The sequence below is a fragment of the Sceloporus occidentalis genome, unplaced genomic scaffold (assembly GCF_023333645.1).
Source record: "Sceloporus occidentalis isolate IW3139 unplaced genomic scaffold, rSceOcc1.0.p SCAF_6, whole genome shotgun sequence".
Taxonomy (NCBI): Eukaryota; Metazoa; Chordata; class Lepidosauria; order Squamata; family Phrynosomatidae; genus Sceloporus; species Sceloporus occidentalis.
In genome coordinates, this window is record NW_028316986.1 from 67886545 (window position 1) to 67908123 (window position 21579).

General features: G+C 39.1%; 1 protein-coding gene across 1 annotated transcript; it reads left to right on the forward strand.

Annotated features, from left to right (window-relative positions):
* Positions 1 to 1410: 1410 nt before the first annotated feature.
* On the forward strand, positions 1411 to 17607 carry LOC149310875 (ras-related protein Rab-4A). Its single transcript, XM_089529936.1, has 8 exons — positions 1411 to 1537; positions 8576 to 8656; positions 10315 to 10429; positions 11343 to 11405; positions 12637 to 12791; positions 14467 to 14562; positions 15500 to 15652; positions 16451 to 17607. The coding sequence occupies exons 1-7, from the start codon at positions 1507 to 1509 to the stop codon at positions 15613 to 15615; spliced, it is 657 nt and encodes a 218-aa protein (XP_089386062.1). The 5' UTR covers positions 1411 to 1506; the 3' UTR covers positions 15616 to 15652; positions 16451 to 17607.
* Positions 17608 to 21579: the final 3972 nt, after the last annotated feature.

Here is a 21579-nt window from a genome sequence, read left to right on the forward strand (position 1 = left end):
GTAAACCAGTTGCTTATGGGATTCCCCATAGCAGGACATGAGTGAAATGGCACCCTACCATTCCCTAGCAACTGATATAAAAATGTACTATATTGCCATCATGACTGACTAGTAGACGGACTGCCTTATCCTTCATGAAAGTGAATGGATGTGGGAGCAAGTGACAGCTGAGACCTGAATTCGATGGATCTAAGTTTTAATTAAAGGCACAGTAGGCTCAGGCCAAACCAAACAGCTGCTGCCTCTTCCAACTTAAGTGTTTTTCCTCATTAATAAGTTTTGCTATCTTGGGCTGCACCAACACTGCAGAATTAAGGCAGTCTGACAATGCCTTAAAGGCCATGTAATCCTGGGATGAGTAGTTTGTTGTTGCATTAGAGCTCTCTGACAGAGGAGGCTGTTTCTCAAAACTACAACTCCCAGAATTCCATAGCATTCAGCCATGGTCGTTAAAGTGGTGTCAAACGACCTCGGAAGGATGCAAGCCTGAGTTGAGCTTGAGCCCTTTTGTTAGTATTGAATTCGCAACCTTATAGTTTGAGTGAGTGGCTGCTTTACAGACATTTAACCCCTGCGCCACTCAGTTGATAATAGGGATTCTAGTTTTCTTTGCTCAAAATGCTATAACAACTTGGTTCACTTTGAATTCGGGAGTCCAGTCATTTGGATGAATTTCCTACTGGGAAGAATGCTGCGGCTAAAGCAATAAAAAACGTTTCCTTTCAAACCGACTGTTTTGTTTCCCTGTCGATTTCTGGTTAAAATTCTGGGTTTGAAATGACCAATAGTCAATCATCTATAACAGCACACCGATTAATCTGCAAGTGGGAATGAGGCCCTGGTCAGGCCAAGGAGGACACAGGCCTCCTGACATGGAGAGTCTCCAAGGGGAGAAAATGGAGGGCATTGGCCACAGGGAACCTTTAAAAACTTCATAGAAATATGAAAATGCCAGGGTTCTTAGTCTTGCTCAAAATGGAGGAAGGCGTTATGGACACAAGAAGAAGGCTGAAAATGGAGGACATGTCTGGGCCTTAGTTATGGGGGGGCCTTTATAGTCCAGGCCACAGAGCGGGGGGAGGGAGACGGAACAGCCTCTGATTTCCAGGCCACAGAGCGGGGGGAGGGAGACGGAACAGCCTCTGATTTCCAGGCCACAGCGCGGGGGGAGGGGGAAGGAACAGCCTCTGATTTCAAAGCCGCCGCCGCCGCGGCGCACGTGCGTTTTGTTTTGGTGCGCGAGCGGGAGCCGTTGGCGCGGCGGCGCGCATGCGCAGAAGGGCATTCCGCTTTGCTGTGGGCGGGGCGGAGAAGCGGGGCAGCTGGGTGCGCGCAGGCGCAGAGAGGGCTCCTTCTCGTGCCGCTGGCTGAGGTGCTCTTTTTCTCCCTCGCTCCGCTTGGAGGAAGAGGAGGCGCAAGAGGGCCGTGGCTGGAACGAGGAGCCCCGAGGGAGGCCCCGCTTGCCTCAGCGCCGGAGACGGCGGCCGCCTCGGCCTCGCTCCCGAAATGTCGCAGACAGCCATGTCCGAGACCTACGGTAAGGAAGGAAGGAGGGAGGGAGAGAAGGAGAGAAGCCGTGCTGCCCGCCCGCCCTGAGTGGGTCCCTGGGAGGGAGCCCTGACTCCTCCTCCTCCTTCCCCGGGAGAGAGGGGGCTTCGCCGACGCATCCCCGCACCTGGGAGGGAGGCCCCGGCGGCGCCCCACAGCCGTCGCCCGCGCACAACAAGGGTGTGTGTGTGTGTGTGTGTTTCTATGGATACCTATGTGTGTGCAAATATACGTATATTGTATGTGTGTGTGGATATTTGTGTGAATTGTATATGTGTGTGTGTGTGTCTGTGGATGTTTGTGTGTATTGTATATGTGTGTGAATACATATGTGTGTGCATGTGTGTATATGCGTGTGTGTGGATACATATACATATATTGTATGTGTGTGGATATAGATAGATATTTGTGCGTGTGGATACATATGAGTGTATATATATGTGTGTGTGTGTGGGTGTCTATATATAGATATATATATATATATCTAGATATTTGTGTGTGTGGATACGGGTGTGTGGATGTGTAAATAGAAATATTGTGTGTATAATTGTGTTTATATATGTATGTGTATATAGAAATATGTGTGTGTATACACTTGTCCCTCCATTTGCTAGGGTTAGGGCACAAGAATATGGAATAACCGCAAATAACAAAATATCATGTTTTTACCTTAGAGGACACCTCTCTAGGAATCTCTAGGTCCTCCAGTGCAACTCTGTGGTCAATATCCAACAGACACTGGCCATAGAACTGCACTGGAGGAGCTACAAAGGCCTAGTAGAGTATTCCCTCTAGGAATCTCTAGATCTTTCAGTGCAACTTTTAGTTAAGACTTGCACTGGAGGACCTGGATAGTCCTAGAGAGAACATATTAATCAAATCTAACAATAATCAAATCTGCAAATATGAAAGCCGCAAATATGGAGGGATGAGTGTATATGTGTCTATATATCTGTGTATGTGTGTGTGGATATGTATATGTGTGTATGTGCATATGTGTGTGTGTGTCTCTGTGTGTATATATACACATACACATGCACATTTATATATATATATATATATATACACACACAGGAGGATTCAAAAAGAATGGTGCAAGAGTAAAGCTGTTCTTATTCAGTTTTACTCTATTCTTTTTGAATGACCTTGTTTATGGTGTGTGTGCATGTGTATACACATATATATGTGTGTGTGTGTGTGTGTGTGTGTGTGCATGCGTATACATGCATGTTTGTTTGTTTGTTTGTTTCATTTGTATGTCACCTTTCTCCCTGGAGGGACCACAGGCGGGTCACAGATGAAACACACACACACACACACACACTTGTTCTGCATGTAGTTAGTAAGCTGCGCCCACCTTGCAGGGCTTCACATATCACTCCCCTTCCTCCTTTCCTCCTTTCTCTCCTCTGTGGGGCTGGCCTTTTTTCCTACTGTTTTAAAAAAAACTGCTGTCCAACCAGAATAGGAAAAACCCAGTTAGGAGTGATGTACATTTGGGTCCTTCTTTGGCTGTTTTAAATATATGGGCAAATGAGGATGACTACTACCTGTTTAGTGAAAGCGATGCTTCCTTCAAGGCCTGCGCAAACATCATTTCAGAAATCTTCACAACAGCTCTAAATGGTGGGATAGTCTTATTGTTCCTGTAATATACTGTACTTCTGTATGTCCATCCTCTTTTTCTGACCCAGGATCACTTTCAGGACATCACATGCATGAGAGGTTTAACTTCTTAACCCTACACTGTATACTGTATTTGTGTAATTGTAGTGCTGCAATTATAGTATGGAAGTGATCCAGTCTAAGAACAGAACTGCAGCTGTTGAAAAGGGATGTATTCTGCTTTGGAGGAAGTAATACTTGTGAAGGGAGTTTCCTCTATCTGAATTTGGAGGTGTGGCATCTTGAGAAGCATCACACTGTTAAATTGCTAGCATCTACTTGTACCTAGATTTTGTAAATATAAACGTTTGATCCTAAATGAAAAATACTGAATGTGTAAAAGTTGTGTGTTGGAGGGCACTATTACTGGAAATGCCCTATATATTTATATTTCTGTTCACAGTTAATATGTTTGAGGTTTCCAAATTGTGATAGCTCTCTTTATCAATTTGGACTTCTTCAGCAAACTCTTCCTAAACACAGTGACATTTTGTATCTGTTTAATGATTTGGGAATCATTTCACATTTTTTTAAAGTGAAATGACTGTTTTGCGTAAGCCATGGTTGGAGCTGGAGGGCTGAAGGTCCTCTGTTTCTGCCATAAACTGTGTAGTGTGCTGTTGTTGTCTACTTTTATAGCACCATCCATGTACATGGTGCTTTACAAACAGGTTACAAAGTAAAACATTTATAACTATTCCTATAATAATTTTTAAATAGAATTATATAAGAGTAATTGCAGTAAAACTTTTAGATTAAATTAAGAAAATGTATGAACTCATAGAGGAGGTAATAAAGTAATGCATCCTGTTTTCAAGGGCCAATCTTGTTTGCTGATCCATTACATGTGCATAAATCATAGATGGCTTTAAAGTTTAAATCTAGTGCCAAGTTTAATTTTAATTTTGCTAGGGCAATTCTTAAATTGCCTTTGAGTTGAGTATTCCTGTGAATTACTCTTTAGAAAGCAATATAATTTTGTGTCCTTCAGTGTATTTCAAATCCAGTGTATAACAGTGTGGATTGCATTTTCTGTGGGTTGTCAATTCTGCTTCCTTCAGAAAATTTGTAGATTTAAAAAAACACTATTCAAGGCTCACTTACTGCATACCTAGATTCATTTTTTATGTAGTGTATTTCATAACAGTCATATCCGTGTTGCTAGGCTCTTGTTTCCAGACAAGATTAGCTATGGTAATGGTTCTGTTTGTGGGTCTTCTTTTAGCTGCATTTTTCTTCTTTAGTTATTCCTAGTAACAACAGACTTCTCTAGGGTGAGAGACCAGACAGCTCAACAGAATTTTGGAGCTCAAAGCTTCTTTGTCAGTGGGGAAGAAAGAGAGAATAAGCCTGATAATGAAGTGCCTTTCAAAGCTTTGCTTTTGTTTTCTTTTTTCTGCTGGAAAGAAGAAGCTGAGAGCAAAATTGCACAGCTGAAGAAATAACAGGCCTAAGAATTGCTTTCACTTCACTGTGCAAAAAGTGAAACATGCAAACAACTTTTCCCACAGTGATTTTGAACAATAGGAGCTGCTTGAAGCTACTGTAGGATTTATGTGAAACCGTGGCACATTTAACATGGTGATGCTCTTTCTTGAAATGCATAGGGGAGACATTTTGTCTGTTGTTTTGTAAAGTTGTGTTAGCAAGGTATGGGAGGAGATTAATGTAACTGCAAGCCCTGAGCTCAGATGGAGAAGTTAGAAACCACATACACTCTGTTTTAAAGCCTGTTGTGTACCCGGTGTGTAGCTATCCCTGAGTCACTTCTTTCCCTGTTTTTAATATGATCACAGTAGCAGTTTTCAGGGCTGACTCCTTAAGAGATCATGTGGTTTACAAACATGTCCGTTATTTCATCAAGTCTCAGGGCTGCTGAAATGATAATTGGTGGGTTTGTAAACTAGTTGAACTTCTAAATCTCTGCCATATGTACTGCTCTCTTGGTGAGGTAGTAGTGTGAAGCTTCCATTTTGTATCTTGTCATATGAGTATGGGCAGCAAGTGAGACATACCAGATGTTAGCTTGAGGAGGAGGAGGAGGAGGAGGATAGTTCTGGTTTGATACATAGTGAGGGATACCTTAAAACTACTCCAGATCATCAGTGCAATTAGAAATGCTTGTACAGCAGTCCTTTTAATAAGAAGAAAATCTCCCACTTAGGCTATTGCAATATATTGGAATCATCAGCCTAATTAGACACTGATGAACAACTAGAGATCTATTCTAATATGGGTCAGAGGTTGTAAGTGATGAAATGTGTGGCGCACCTGCCTTCAAATACACACCATTGGTCTATTCTATTTCCTTGATCAAACATTTATAGGGCCAATTGATATATAAGCATTTGAGATATGTAATTCTTCGAGGAAAATCAGTGTTTATAATACAGGTTGGCACATTATGTTAACTTTGGTTTGCCTGCTTCTTGTAATGAAAAAGAGTAGTCACTGTTTAATTGGACTTGGTTTGAAATGGAAGCATTTTATTTGTTCTCATGGAATGAAAATAATGGTCGTGTTCAAAGGAGAACAACCTTTACATTAACTTAATTTGGAGCAACGCAGGCCCAGGAAAAACATAGTAAATTCCATGTATTATTAGAGCTAGAATTAAACAATCTTTTATTTTTTCATTTAGTGCAGGGCCCCATATACACACACACACACACACACACACACACACACACACACACAGTAGGCCAGTATGTGACATAGACACATGCAATATGTGAACAGAATATGGAGAAACAGAATGGTTCCCATTTGGCAAAGAGATTACTATCATCCTATTTATTCAATTTATATGCTCAAAACATCATACATAAAGCAGATTTAGATTCAGAAGAAGGAGTGAAGATAGGAGGAACAAACATTAACAATCTAAGATATGCAGATGATACCATAATACTAGTGGAAAACATCATAGACTTAGAACAATTGCTAAGGAAAGTCAAGAAAGAAAGTGCAAAACAAAAATAATGACCACAGTGGATCTAGCTACATACATTTAGACTAGACAATGAGGAAATTGAAATAGTTAAAGATTTCCCATACCTTCGATCAAACATCAATCAGAATGGAGACTGTGGTCAAGAACTCAGAAGGCTAGGACTGGGAAGGGTAGCTATGATATAACTAGACAAGATGCTAAAGTGTAAAGATGCACAACTGGACGCTAAAGTTAGAATCATCCAAACCACTGTATTCCCCATCATCTTGTTTACCACAACATGGTAGACCACAAGTTGAATATGAGTCAACAGTGCAATGCGGCAGCTAAAAAAAGCCAATGCAATTTTAGGCTGCATCAATGAAAGTATAGTGTCTAGATCAAGAGAAGTAATAGTGCCACTCTATTCTACTTTGGTCAAACTCCACCTGGAATGTTGTGTCCAGTTCTGGGCATCACAATTCAAAAAGGACATTGAGAAACTAGAGCGTGTCCAAAGGAGGACAACTAAAATGGTGAAGCTTCGGGAAACCATGCCCTATGAGGAAAGGCTCAGGGAGCTGGGGATGCTTAGCCTGGAGAAGAGAAGATTAAGAAGTGATATGATAGCCCTGTTCAAATATTTTAAGGGATGTCATATTGAGGAGGGAGCAAGCTTGATTTCTGCTGCTCCAGAGAATAGGACCCGAAACATTGAATGCAAGCCCCAGGAAAAAAAGATTCCACCACAACATTATGAAGAACTTCCTGACAGTAAGGGCTGTTTGACAGTGGAACACACTCCTTCCTCAGAGTGTAGTGGAATCTCCTTCCTTGGAGGTCTTTAAACAGAGGCTGGATGGTCATCTGTCGGGGATGCTTTGATTGTGATTTCCTGCATGGCAGGGGGTTGGACTGGATGGCCCTTGTGGTCTCTTCCTACTCTGATTCTATGTATGGATGTGAGAGCTGGACAGTGAACAAAGCATATGGAAAGTGGTGCTGGAGAAGAGTGTTGAGAATACCGTGGACATCCAAGAAGACAGGCAGATGAGTTCTATAACAGATCAAGACTGAACACTCCCTGGAAGCCAAGATCACAAAACAGGTTGTTGTACTTTGACCACATCATGAGAAGGGATGACTCATTAGGAAAGTCAATACTGTATATACTCATGTATATGTCTAGAAATTTAGGTCAAAAAAAATGTAAGTACTGTATTGTATCTTAACTCTTATTTTAAAGAAACCATCCCCTGGTGAAAAGCAAGAGTATAATCTGTCCTGGAAGCACTGACTTATCTCATCCATCCAGCCTTAACAGTAAGCATAGAGAGTTATGTCTGCTGGGATTTTGTAAGTTTGCTTTGCTTTGTTTCATCCTTTAGATCCTTGCTATATGCCCCTACATTTTACCCTTGACTTGTCCACGAGTCATAGCAAAATCCATAATTTTGGCCCCATAACTTGCCCTCAACTTATACATGAGGTCGACTTACAGTTGAGTATATACAATAATTCTAGGGAAGGTGGAAAGTAGTAGAAAAAGAGGAAGACTGCACACCAGATGGATAGACTCAATCAAGGAGGTTACAGTTCTGAATTTGCAGGAACTGAGGAGAGCAGTGGAGGATGGGGGTCTTGGAGATGTATCATCCACAATGTCTCTATGAGCTGAGGTTGACTCGAGGGCAGTTAACAACAGCATATGATATAGCAGACAATGGTTCATGAAAGGATACGTGGCATAAACTCTGAAGGTCGATAAACTTCACTCAGGCATGGAGATAGATCATAGGTTGGAGATGGGGAAAATGCAACCTTCTAGGTATTGGGAGTGCAGTTTCCATTTATCCCTAGGAATTGTAATTAGGAACATTTGGAATGCCACTGGGTCTCCATCTCTGCCATAGCTAGAACTAGAGTTCACAAATATCTCATACTGAAACCAGCAGGTCTTAAAAGTGCTTAAATTTAACCGGGGTCCTTCCTCTTTCCTCCTTTTCCTACCTTTCGTATTGTTCCAGGCAAACTTAAAATAGCCAAGTTACCAAAGTTGATTATAATCTCGGTTAGGGTTGTCTTTCTTGCATTGACTTCCATAGGTCCTAGATCTTGGTATGTATCTATAAGAAAATGTATTTGATCTTGCATTTCCTTTAATAATCATACCTTGTGGAGAACACATTTTCAAACTTAAAAGTCTGCAGGGTTTTCAGAATTGTGGCGTTCACCTAAAATGATACTAATACTGGGTTGTTTGAAAAAGTCAGTTCTTTTACACCAGAAATTAAGCTATAAATATTGAGAGGGAAAGTATAGAAGTTAAGATTTTCCAAATGTTTCATTTTATGTTAGATTCCAGATTGTTGTGATATGTGGAATATACATAGACATGTCTGCTATATTTACTGTTGCTCTTATTTTCAGATTTCCTGTTTAAGTTTTTGGTAATTGGAAATGCTGGAACTGGCAAATCTTGTTTGCTTCATCAGTTTATTGAGAAGAAATGTAAGTACAACCCAAGAACTATTTTTCTTCAAAAGAAATCTGGTTCACATTGATCTTCAACAGAAACTGTTCGTTCCTAGCATCATTTCCAAACCTGCATCACCTAAAGTTTCCGTAAATTTAATGCAGATGAATAGGAACTCAGGATCTGCAATCCTTTACATGTCTGATTATCACAATAATACACAGTCTGGTTAGTCTGAATATATTGTCAGAGGAACAGTATATAAGGATGTTTGCAGGTCCACACATGGCAGCTAAAAAGGCCAATGCAATTTTAGGCTGCATCAATAAAAGTATAGTGTCTAGATCAAGAGAAGTAATAGTGCCACTATTATCTGCTTTGGTCAGGCCCCACCTGGAATATTGTGTCCAGTTCTGGGCACCACAATTTAAAAAGAATGTTGAGAAACTGGTGAAAAGTCTGGAAACCATGTCGTATGAGGAACGACTTAGGAAGCTGAGGATGTTTAGCCTGGAGAAGAGAAGGTTAAGAGGTGATATGATAGCCCTGTTTAAATATTTGAAGGGATGTCATATTGAGGAGGGAGCAAGCTTGATTTTTGCTGCTCCAGAGAACAGGACCCAAAACAATGGATGCAAGCTACAGGAAAAGAGATTCCACCTCAACATTAGGAGGAACTTCCTGACAGTAAGGGCTATTAGACAGTGGAACAAACTCCCTCGGAGTGTAGTGGAGTCTCCCTCCTTGGAGGTCTTTAAGCAGAGGTTGGATGGCCATCTGTCGGGGATGCTTTGATTGAGATTTCCTGCATGGCAGGGGGGTTGGACTGGATGGCCCCTGTGGTCTCTTCCAACGCTATGATTCTATGATCACATTTATTTCATATTTCGATAACAATTTTTGGCCCTAATTGTAATGAAAACACGGTAGTTAAAAGTTTAAGCATGGCTCTCAATAGCATGTTCAAGTCTCATGATCCAAGGGGTTGTGGGAAAGGGGATATACTCTTGTCACAGTTTTAGTGTGTGGCCTAATACTTGCATATAACCCTCATTGTAAAATTGGTCAGATACACAGCAAGGTGTGCAGTGGGTTGATACAATATATAACGGATTTCATTTATATATGTTCATTGTATTCACAGTATATTCTGAGAGTTTTGAAGACACCCTGAATTATACCTATTTTTTTATTCATTATACAGATTGAATATCCCTTTTCTGTAATTCCAAAATGCTCCAAAACTTTCTACATGGGTGGCTGAGATAGTAACACCTTTGTTTTCTGACGATTCAGTGTACAAACTTTTGCTTCATGCACAAAATTGTTAGAAATAATATGTATAAAATTACCTTCAGGCTATGTACAGTATGTAAGGTGTATACAAACTTAAATTAATTTCATGTTCAGACTTGGGTCCCATCTCCATGATATCCTATCATGTATATGCAAATACCCTTCATTTCAAGATCTGAAAAAATCTGTAACACTTCTGGTCCCAAGCATTTTGGATAAGTGAGACTCAACTTGTAGTAAATTAAATTTATGTTACTTCAATTAAGATTCACCTTTTTAACTATGATAAACAAATATGGATAAATACTGAACATATCTGTATTACTAATGATGCAGAAATATGTCTTCTGTTCTTTAATTATACATGAATACCTAATTGTGGATTGTTCTATTCTAGTTAAAGATGATTCAAATCATACCATAGGAGTAGAGTTTGGTTCAAAGATAATAAATGTAGGAGGCAAATATGTAAAACTACAGATATGGGATACAGCTGGACAAGAACGATTCAGGTATAGTTTCGTGTAATATAGTATGTAGGTTTGATAACATATTGTGGCTTGGCTGGGGTATAGTGGGTTAAAGAAAGCAGCATATATCAGAGTTTGATTTGATTTGTGGGATGGTTATGTAAGCCACATTGAGAGAGTCTTAAGTTTAAAAGTAAATTTAAAATATCCTAAATGAAGAGTGTTTCATATTATAACTATTTTAAATTGTTCTGTGACATCACAACTTTACAACAAATTCTAGCCAAAAAGGAAATACCATATATACTCATGTAAAAGTCAACCTCAGTCTAAGTCAAGGGAAGGTTTCAGGGTAAAATTCATGGATTTTGATATGACGCATGGTAAAACATAGGGGGGTATAACAAAGGATGGAAAGGGAGAAACATTACTTCCGTTCCTCCTTCTCTGGACCTTTCTTGACCACCTAACACCACTTCCCAGGTGTTAGAGGAGAAGTTTGAAAATTGCATTGGGAAGGGAAAGAAGTGGAATTAAATGGCGTGATTCTTTGATAGGAAGTGAAGGCATTAAAATCGGATTGGGAAACTCTTTCACACACACACACACACATTCTCCTGCCTCCAGGCACGAAGAGTGGGGCATCACTGCCATGCTTGCCTTTCTAAGTAGTATTAGTGTATTGACCAGTATATAAGTCAACCCAGGATTTTAAGGTCAATTTTGGGGTATAAATTTCTCAACTAATGGTCGAGTATATATGGTAGCTTTAAGTCATATTATTCCATCTGAAAAGCTAATATATGTTTTCTTGAAATCACTAATTCTTAAAGCTACTTGATTTTGGCTTGATGCTACACTGTCTTATCAAGTCACCACAGTAATTTTGGTGTTTGTAATTTTAGCCTTGTGAAGAACTCTGCCATCTTTCAGTGATATAAACTTTGCTTTACAGGTCTGTAACACGAAGCTATTACAGAGGTGCTGCAGGTGCCTTACTTGTTTATGACATTACCAGGTAAAACAATGCTAATGACATTGTATTCTAAAGTATGGGTAAAATGTTATCTTTTTTTCCTGATTTATCCTTAGGTGGACATACATCCTTTACAACTAGCAAGGGGATAGGTTTGGCCTTCATAACTTCTTTTCTTCCCTAAAATAACAGCACAAAACTATAAAATAGAAGCATCCACAGACGACATTCATTCACCTTTGTTTACAGACACAGCTTTTGAGAGTGATAATTACCACTTGAGTTAGCTAACTGTACTGTTAGGACATGTTGAACCAATAGCTATTTATATCACATGGTCTGCTTGCCAGTGGCCAATGAAGCCAGTCTGTCTTAATACAGCCCCTATATGATGCATACAGTAAGTCATATTTTATTTTGCCCAAGCTTTTGTATGTCATGGTAGCAACAATTAATTGTTACACATAAACAAATTTATTCATGATTCTGGAGTTTTCTGAGTCATACATGGAGTTTTGAGAGATCAAGAACTGTGTCATACTTTCACCAGGTGAAGATCAAGAATCAATTTTTGTATGTATAAAGACGATGAATATTGCTTCAGGACCATATGTCCTCTACTTCTGAGAATTCATTATTGCCAGCTTCTTGGAATACCAGTGATTTCTTCCCAGAAGTTTCTACTTGTGGATCCCAGATTCATTAGCAAAGCAGTCCCAGAAACATATTAGTCACCCTGGAATTCACTGAATAACATGCTGTGTGGTCTGACTCTACTAGTTGCCCTTGACCTTGTCTTTAGAAAGTGCATTAAACCAAGTCCAAATGTTGGACTAGCATTTGTTGTTGTGTGCCTTTTTGACTTATGGTGACCCTAAGGCAAACCTATCATAGGGTTTTCTTGGCAAGTTTCTTCACAGGGGTTTGCCATTGCCATCCTCTGAGGCTGAGAGAGTGTGACGTGCCTAGGGTCATCCAGTGGGTGCTAGATAATCACAGTTATTGTCTGATTGTCATCTACAAAATTCAGTTGCTCATCTGTACGCTGGCCTCCACAGCCATACCCTTTGTTGTGTGTTTGTTCGTTTTCAGGTTTCACTTACAGGAGAAAGAATGGCACATTTTTCTAGAGTTATATCTATCAAATTGCTCTTGAATTTATATTGTAAAATATAATTTTGTCAGTTATAGTCTTAGAGTTAGCATGATGTGCAGCACTATTTGGAAGCAAGGAACATAATTAATGTCTAACAATATGTCTTTTGTAATCTAGTCGAGAAACCTACAATGCTCTTACTAATTGGCTGACAGATGCAAGGATGCTAGCAAGTCAAAATATTGTAATAATACTGTGTGGCAATAAAAAAGATCTTGATGGTGATCGGGAAGTCACTTTCTTGGAAGCATCCAGGTTTGCTCAAGAAAATGGTGAGTATTTTCATGACCTCTGATGTTTAGGTTTGCCACTAGCCTTCTCTAATTTGACACCCTCCAGATGACTGGTAACCAAGCACACTGCAGATGGGACCCCACAGGTCCCATTATCCATGATTGGCTCTGTTAGCTGGGGATAAACACTGTTCCCCAGTTCTTTCACCCTCCGTCCAGACATAGATCATGGAGACTATAGGGAAATGTAGTGGGCAGGTAGGGCTATTTAGACCAGGAGGGGGATGCAGTGTGTAGCCTATATTAGCAGTACTTGTTCTAAGATGTGATTTGAATATATTTATTTTAAAGCTTAAAGGGCTTCACTGAATTATCATCTGTAAACATGTTCCATATGTAATAGAGGACTGAGGAAGAAGCTTAATAAATCCTTCACTTAGCCTTTTCTCATGCTGCTTGTTTTCAGATTCTGGACTCCCTAATCTTCAGTGCCATGTTTTAAAAACAAGTGGTTTAGCAGACCACACAGGCAACCCGATATGGTTCTAAGATGACGTTGAAAACCAAATCAGATCAAGGGCAATGCCTATACTATCTGTTTTTATGCAGACTTCAGTGCTCTATTTTAAATGGTTTTCTTTCTGACTATTACTCTGGTTAAGGCTGTTCTACTAATTATCTTTTATTTTTCCATTTTGCTTAATTTGGGCAGCATTCTTAAGGGGTTTCCCTTATCCATAATTCCAAAATCAGAAATACTCCCAAACCCAAAACTTTTTAAATGAGTGGCTGAGATAGTGACACCTTTGCTTTCTGATGGTTCAGTGTACTGAAACTGTTTTATAAATTATTTTAAAATATAGTGGGACCTTCCTATCTGTGAAGTTTCTGTACTTCCACCCCCCAGTGGATGAGCAAAAAATCAGATGCTCAAGTCCCATATTGATGGGTGGCGACATGTGCATGCTTGGCACCACAAGTGTTTTGGATTTTGCATCCATGGGCACATACTGCCATTGGGTAATATAAGTCATAAGGATCTGCAGATCGCTAGCCCACTAATGCAGCAGGTGCACTGTACAAATAATTTAATTTATTTAATTATAGTAGTCCACCTTTATCTACATTGTCACTTTCTGGGGTTTCAGTTACCCATGGTCAGAAATTATAGTCCCCCACATACGTGTTTTTCTCTGCATAATTTCAGTTATGTATGGTCAGTCGCAGTTCAAAAACATTACAGGTATTGGGTTCAGTACTATTCACTGGAGATCTTGGAACATATCCACCGCGGATAAGGTGAGAACTACAGTGGTTCCTTGGTATCCACTGGGGTTTCATACCAAGACCCCACAACACCCCGTGGATACCAAAATCTGTGGATACTCAAGTCCCATTAAATACATAGTACATGGTACATGACATAGCACATTATAAACCTGGCATAGTAAAATGGTGTCCCTTAGCTGTAGTTGAATGGAAGTGTGAAGTAAAATGGGTTGGATGCACCTTGAGTGTGATGTGTTCTTGTTTGTATGTTACTGTTGCTGAGAGATCAGTATATAATTGGCAAGTAGTCATTCGGTGAAGTAAATAAGAGCAGAGTTGCTCAGCTTCAAAGGTATATGTGCATGAGGTGTATCATGAACATTCTTCTGGCTACCATTTTGAACAGTAATGAACTACCTCTTTTGTGTTTTTATGTCTGTTGCAGAGCTGATGTTCTTGGAAACAAGTGCACTGACAGGAGAGAATGTTGAAGAGGCTTTTGTACAGTGTGCAAGAAAAATACTTAATAAAATTGAGTCAGGTAATCACAGTCCCAAGGTCCAGTGATTTTAAGCTAATATTAAGCTAATAATATTGTCAGACACAATAGAATCTATAGAATGGTGAAGTAGTCTTAGGCTAGATATTTTTTCCCATTGTCACAAAATTGCACCTAATTCTCAGTTTCACCTAAGAGGGTCTTGCCAAATATATTAAGGAAATAAAATCATACAAACATAAATAATCCACTGAAACATGTAAGTAGACAAATACGATTTTCTTTAATGAGCTATTATCAGCATGTTTTCTCTGTTAAATTTATTTTCCATTGCAGAAGAGACCTGGAATATTGTGAAACTTTGCATAAAAGGGACTTTCTCATCAGAAAAATTAATCCTTAAAGATCTTCCTCTAACGCCAGATTTCAGACAAAGAATGTCAAAAGGCGTACAACTACAGTGCTATATTAAGTATAGGGTACTACATGTGCTTTTTGGCATTTTTTGCCAACTGTTACTTAGTGTTATGAAGATGTCAGACATTTTCAAAATGTGTTCTTAGTGACTGATCTGCATAGTATCTAAGATCATTATTAACCTAAACTGGAGTAAAATTGTAGCATATAGGCTCTAAAGCAGATGTCTTCAGCCTCTGGCTTCTATGGCTCTGTATTCCTGCCCAGTACATATTTCAACTGAGAGGGAGGTTATACCACAATAGTTCTTGTGGGTTGCTTTACAGTACTTTTGAAAAAGAATGAGAGTCAACTGGACTCTCTTATAAACTGGAGCGTTGATTTTGTTGTCCTTTTTAAAATATAGATTCGTGCACTATTTTTAAAAATAATATTCAGACCAAATTCAGTTTTAACAGTAATAAACTTTAAGAGAACAATTTTGAATTAAAGCTGCATCTTTTAAAAATAAGTCATATGGCTAGTTTATGTGATACAAATGCTTTGTTTCCTGTTTTATCAGGTGAACTGGATCCAGAAAGGATGGGCTCAGGTATTCAGTATGGAGATGCTGCCTTGAGACAGCTAAGGTCACCATGTAGAGCACAAGCTCAGAGTGTTCAAGAATGTGGCTGTTAGAAGTAGGCGACAAATGAAACACGCCTTAAGGAAAAGGGTGAGTGTTAGAAATTTGGGGTGCCTTTGTTGTTATTACGAAGAAGAAGAAAAAAGCCAACAGGAAGAAGGATATTGGAAATACTGGTCTAAATCAGTTGCAGCTGAAAACTGTAGTGCTAGTATGGCAAAGAATCCTCCCTCTTGCAGACCTATCCAAACCTCCAGAAAATTTCCCATATTGGGTCTTAGTTCCTTTTCATCCACCCTAGAGACAGAAGTGTGTTGGAACTTCTCGTGTTTTACATGGATAGCTGAGCCTTTGTTGCTTATCACATTCCACAGAAGTCTTTCCGTTTCTTCCCTACTGTGTCTCAGGTAATCAACTTTGTTGAGGACAGATAAGGCTGTATCCTTTACTGTTGCAGTGGGCCTCCCCCCCCCCCCAAGCTTCAGACAAATTTTGTGGGAATGGGTGTTTGCAGGCAAATCCTCCTGTATTCCATTCAGTGTAAAACTGAAAAACCAAATGCGTCTTACAGACATTTTTTTTAAAAAAAGTTTAATTGATACTATGGAGTTGACAACCTGCATGGTCAGTGATAAATGACATTTGTGACCTAAATTGTGCCAGTAGTTTTCTTAACATTTAGTTCAAAAACATGTCTGTAAGTACATTTGCTTTCATCTTGAGACAAGTTGCCTCTCTTGTTATTTTGAATGAGAAAGAGCTAGATAATTTTTTTCCCTTAGAGGTATATCCTGTTGAATTCATCAGTGCTTATTCCTAAACAAGTGTGCATAGGATTGAGGTCTAAATTTCTTAATACTGTATGCCCTTTATTTATTTTTTCCCCAGCTGCCTTTGCAAATGATGTTTCATTAAACAACTGCCATGGCTTCAAGGCTCTGCAATTTTAGAACTCCTTTTTGATTCAACCAAGCAGACTACATATGGTATTTTTTTTAAAAAAGAAAAAGTACTGTGGAATGGCTTCCAGAAGTGTGCATTTGACATAACAAGACTGCAGAAAAGAACATCTGATAATGCAGTGGACAATACTAAAATGCCTGTATGTAAATGTTTTCTGTTGCATATTTTTGTTCATTATCTTATTTCTGTATCCTGTGTATATAAAATGTCAACATTAAATTTCCAAAGCATGATATACTGACATAATATTGCACTAACAGCTGTTTGTTTGTTTTTTAAACTAAAATTTTAACTTTGATAGGCATTATCATGTTTTGGGCTTTTTTGTACAATAGCTTCTATTTATGAGTTGACATTGAAAGCTACTGGCATTGATTGTCAGCATTTTATTTGCCACATTCTACAAGGCACTTACATGATTTATTTTTTTTGAAAAATTGTTAGATCATAAGTTCATTAATTAGCCACGTTGAGAAGATAATTTTTATTGAAACATAGCCATCCTGTTTCCTGACTATTCTTCAATGTATTTCAATCATTTTGTCAAGCATAGGCTACAAAATACAGTTGTGAACTCTGAGAGCTTACTGCTGTCTGATATTGCCTTGGGAAATTCCTATTTTTTACATCATAGATTGTAACTGAAACAATATGTTTTGGGTGAAAGATAATGCCTTCTTGTTTTGCTGTTTTAGAGCCGTATTGTGAATCACCACTATGATTTTTTAAATTAAACATTCTATATATACGACTTTTCAGGTTATACTCCTCTGTAAAAAGAAGACTTTTCAATCTGCCATGTTTACAAAGTACTACTGACTTCCTCAACTCTGTAATCTAGAAGTACAGCTCTTTAAATGGCAGCAATTTGTCCACATTTGGGATCTTTGAAATGGACTTAATAAACTGGCACAAAGATCCCTCTTTCCATGCAGATTTTCCATGCCACTGTGAAAGAGAAACAGCCCTCTGCTTTCATGATATTCAATAAGAGAATTGAGAGTCGCATAGATTCACCTTGGTATATGACGCATTGATTTTGGTGAAATAGGTATATGTGTAAAATAAAATGGCCTCTTGCAGATTTTTAGAGTCATCCACTTAATTTTCACTGGTCATGGCACTCAGAGCAGAGCCTCACATGACTACATGAGCTGCTAACAGGTTAATACAGGAGCAGAAGTTTGTTCAGATTTGCAGTGTTTCTCAAATACAAGTTGGGAGAGAGATCATTTTGGGGCGTCCTATCTGTTTTGCCTTTCACAATATAGAAACTTTAATTTTGACATGGTGAGTTGACCTTTTTTTTCTGATTGAGATGAACAGATTGAATAACTTGCAGACAGGATGTTCATTAGTACTGAAAATGGGCACTGGAGTGCTCTGAGATCAATACAAGTCTTCTTGATAAGGGACAATTCATTAAAAAGTTAATATGGAAGAAAAAAGTTAACACAGTACAGTGTTGTAGTGTACGAGGGTGGAATTGAAGATAGATACTGGTTTACAGTAAAGCAATGAAAGCAAAGTGGCTAGCATGCAATTTCTGTATTGGTGTGTATTTGGTTCACTGCATGGGTATGTAAGGTACACAGCATGGATATTTTATGATAATTCAGAATTGACTTGAGGGAATATTCTATGTGTGGCATTTTTATAATGTGCTTTCTATTGCTCCATCTACTCATATCAAAATCAATTCCAAAGAAGCTTGGAGGGTAGGTATCCATAAGACACAGTCATAGCTAGTGTTTTTAATATAACTTGTAAGTTCCACTGACTCCACTACTCCTTCCTCTCATCCTTCAATTTATAAGTACAGTACTTCATTTTTGTGGAGAATCTATTCCATATCCTCCCATGCGGAAATGGAAAAATGTGCATATTCAAGCCCTATTGGCTTGAATGGAGGTGGGCTCCATTTTAACCCCCTTCATTCACCTCCCATGGATAGTCAAGGAACATGGATCCCAAGTCCGTGAGAATGGAGGGAGGACTGTATTGTCACTGTCACAGTCTTTTGTTTAAATTGAAGGGAATTTAAAGACAGGTGTTGCATCACTCTTCATTTTGAACAAAATAGTAGTTTAGTCCAAAAAAGGTACCTGCAGTGCAGTTATCCTACACCCACTGCACAGAAGCTGGCTTTCTTCCCTTTTGCTAGTACTCTTTGTCTAGTAGGCTGGATTGCTCTTACTGTTTGTAGAGTATGTTCTGGTCCTGTGCATTCCTTCTGAGAGAGTCCTGTATCCTCTGCTTCTTCCCCACTTTATTAGTGCAAAAGCAGATATAAGCTCATCTCTTATTAGTCTGTCTCAGTTAATCAAGAAATTGTATAACCCACCCTAGCTGAGACTAAAAGAAAATACATTTTTGAAGGTTGTGATTTCTTGAATTACTGATATGTCAAGGCATAATACTTCTGGTTCATTACACTGGTGTAAATATACAGAGTTGGGAGAAAAACAGACTGCCCCAAAGGAGTGGCTTCCCACCACCCTTCTGAGGGCTAGATTGGGGCTGCAACAACGGCATGCCATGGCCCTGATACGGCTATTTGCCAGCTCAAAAAGAAGCAGCAAAAAACGGCTCTTTTTTGAGCTGGCAAAAAGCCTTTTTCACCACTGGCGGTTTTTCTGCATTTCTGTGGCGCATGTAAATGCCATCCTGCAGAAATGCTGTGATGTCACTTGCTGTGTGGCCAGTGGGGTGGCATGATGCTGGCTTGAGAGCAGCGTCAAGACATACGGCATGCATACACCATGCCCCCACGCCACCCCAAAGCTGACATTTTTTGCCAGTCTGCTTTGCCCCTTAGATAGGGACAGCAGGAGAAAAAAAGCTGTGAACAGAACAGGTGAGGCATAGGAAAAATGAATGCTCAGAACCAGCAGATTTGTGTGGCTTCCCTCAGTTCCAGTACATGATCCTGGGAAAGGGACAACTACTTGGGTACTAACAAGATTCTGTCCTAACTCTACAATCCTCTAATGTGTACCTGGATGTAATGCCATTTTGATCATTGTGGGACATCCTTCTGGAGAAATACATGTAGCAGCGGTTTTCAATCTTTTGCCCTCCAAATTTGTTTTCGGGTGGTGATTTTATCCCTGAATATTGGCTGTGCTTATTGGGGCTTCTGGGAGTTGAAGGGCAAAACATCTGAAGAACTGAAGGTTGAGATCCACTGATGGATTGTAGATCTCATCTGGTCTTGGATGCTAAGCAGGGCCAGCCTTGGTTAGTACTTGGATGTGAAACTGCCAACGAATACTAGGTGCTATAGGCTATATTTCAGAGGAAGGAACTGGCAAAACCACCTCTTGAGTATTCCTTGCCCAAGAAAACCCTATGGAATTCATGGGTCTCCATGACAGGCAATTTGAAGGCAGATGCGCATGCACACTATAAGGACAGACTTGATTATTATGTCTGCACACAGTTCTTACACACTATCTGCAAATTGACAAATACAGAGGTGGGAAGCATTTTCAGGGAAAGATTTGATATGGGAATTCTTCCTTATGCTTGTCAGATTCTCCCTTATAGATCCCTCCCATTTGTTTCTCCTCAGATAATTAGGCTGATTTTGTATAGCTTGATTTGAGAGTTGAGGTAAGCAGAAAATGAAAAATTTCCTGCAGATGCTTCTCCACTCTTTGTAGGGGAATCATGTGATTTAGAACCCTGTGTTTCCCTTGCACTACTATGTGTAATTCCATTCTCAGGGCTGTAAAAACTGCAGCTGCAATTGAGCACACTGTTGCTAGATGCACTGTCAGTTTGGGTGCAATTTGAGTGTTCTAGATTGCTGCCTATAATGTCTTTGTTACATAAATACACTCCAGGAGCTTAAGAAGTATTATTGAACCTCAAGACAGTATTACTTGCTCTTAAGTGCTTCTAAAAATGAGACTACATTTACATAGTATTCATTAACAAGCTTAAAGTGCATGGTTTCTTTACTGTAAATATTTTTATTATGTTGCATATTGTCACCAGAGGAATGTTACTGGAAATAATGAAATAAAAGGTTTTATTTAAATGTATTAAAAGTTTCTTTTCAGCCATTTAGCAGACTTGTGGACATTTTGGGTGGTGTCAATGGAGGCTTATTTACTGATAGATCAGCCTTTTCTTACAGTTACTCTTTCAAAATAGCATCTATTATGTGCAACACAAACTTCTGTCTAAGGCAGTCCCTCTGAACCTAACATTGAAAAAATATTTTAAATTCAGCAAATTCACAGGCTCTACATTGTGAGTTGCTGAACTAAAGCAATTTGGCACTTTGTAATGAAGATAAGCACATGACATCTAAGTGTGTTATAACAAGATTCTTTTCTTTGGAGACTTTTAGAGAGTTTCCTGATATTGAATATTCTTTCCAATGTGTTGAAATAACAGGACAAAAATCAGTATTAATGAATATAAACATTCTGCTATTAGAATCTGATTATTGATAAATTGCACTGCACTACATATTTATTTAGGTTATCTTGGTGTGTAGTATTTCCCCATTCTGAATCCTTATCAGTTCTGAGTTATCATAAGGCGGCAGTCTTTATTTGCCTTAATATATGTTTATTCAGAAAAAGATTTTTTTAAAAAAAACCTTACAGACTATTTGATAATGTATTAAAATTTATGCTTACCTCAGTTTCCTCCAGCTAACTTGGAGGCAAATAGAGATACTAGAAATCTTTCCTGTTCTTAACATGTACGTAACTGATCACTTGCCTCTACATTATTATTGGAGAGTTCTCAGGCCTTTATATAGCTGCTGTTAATTGACTGCTGAGTGCTACTGTACAAGCGATCGATATACATCTTAGTTGCAATTAGATCTGGGCTTTCAACTGATGGCTAAACATAATAGAGCACAGAACGTCTTTTATTCAGCAAATCACTGTTATTCTCTACTGCAGAAAAATAAACAATGTCAAACAATGGCCAAAGTCCTTGACAGGATTGTGCAGTGCATTCTCAGCTTTGTGGTTGCGTTAGGGTACTTTTCTTCTTCATTGTCTCTGTGCCTCACAAATAGGTCTTGT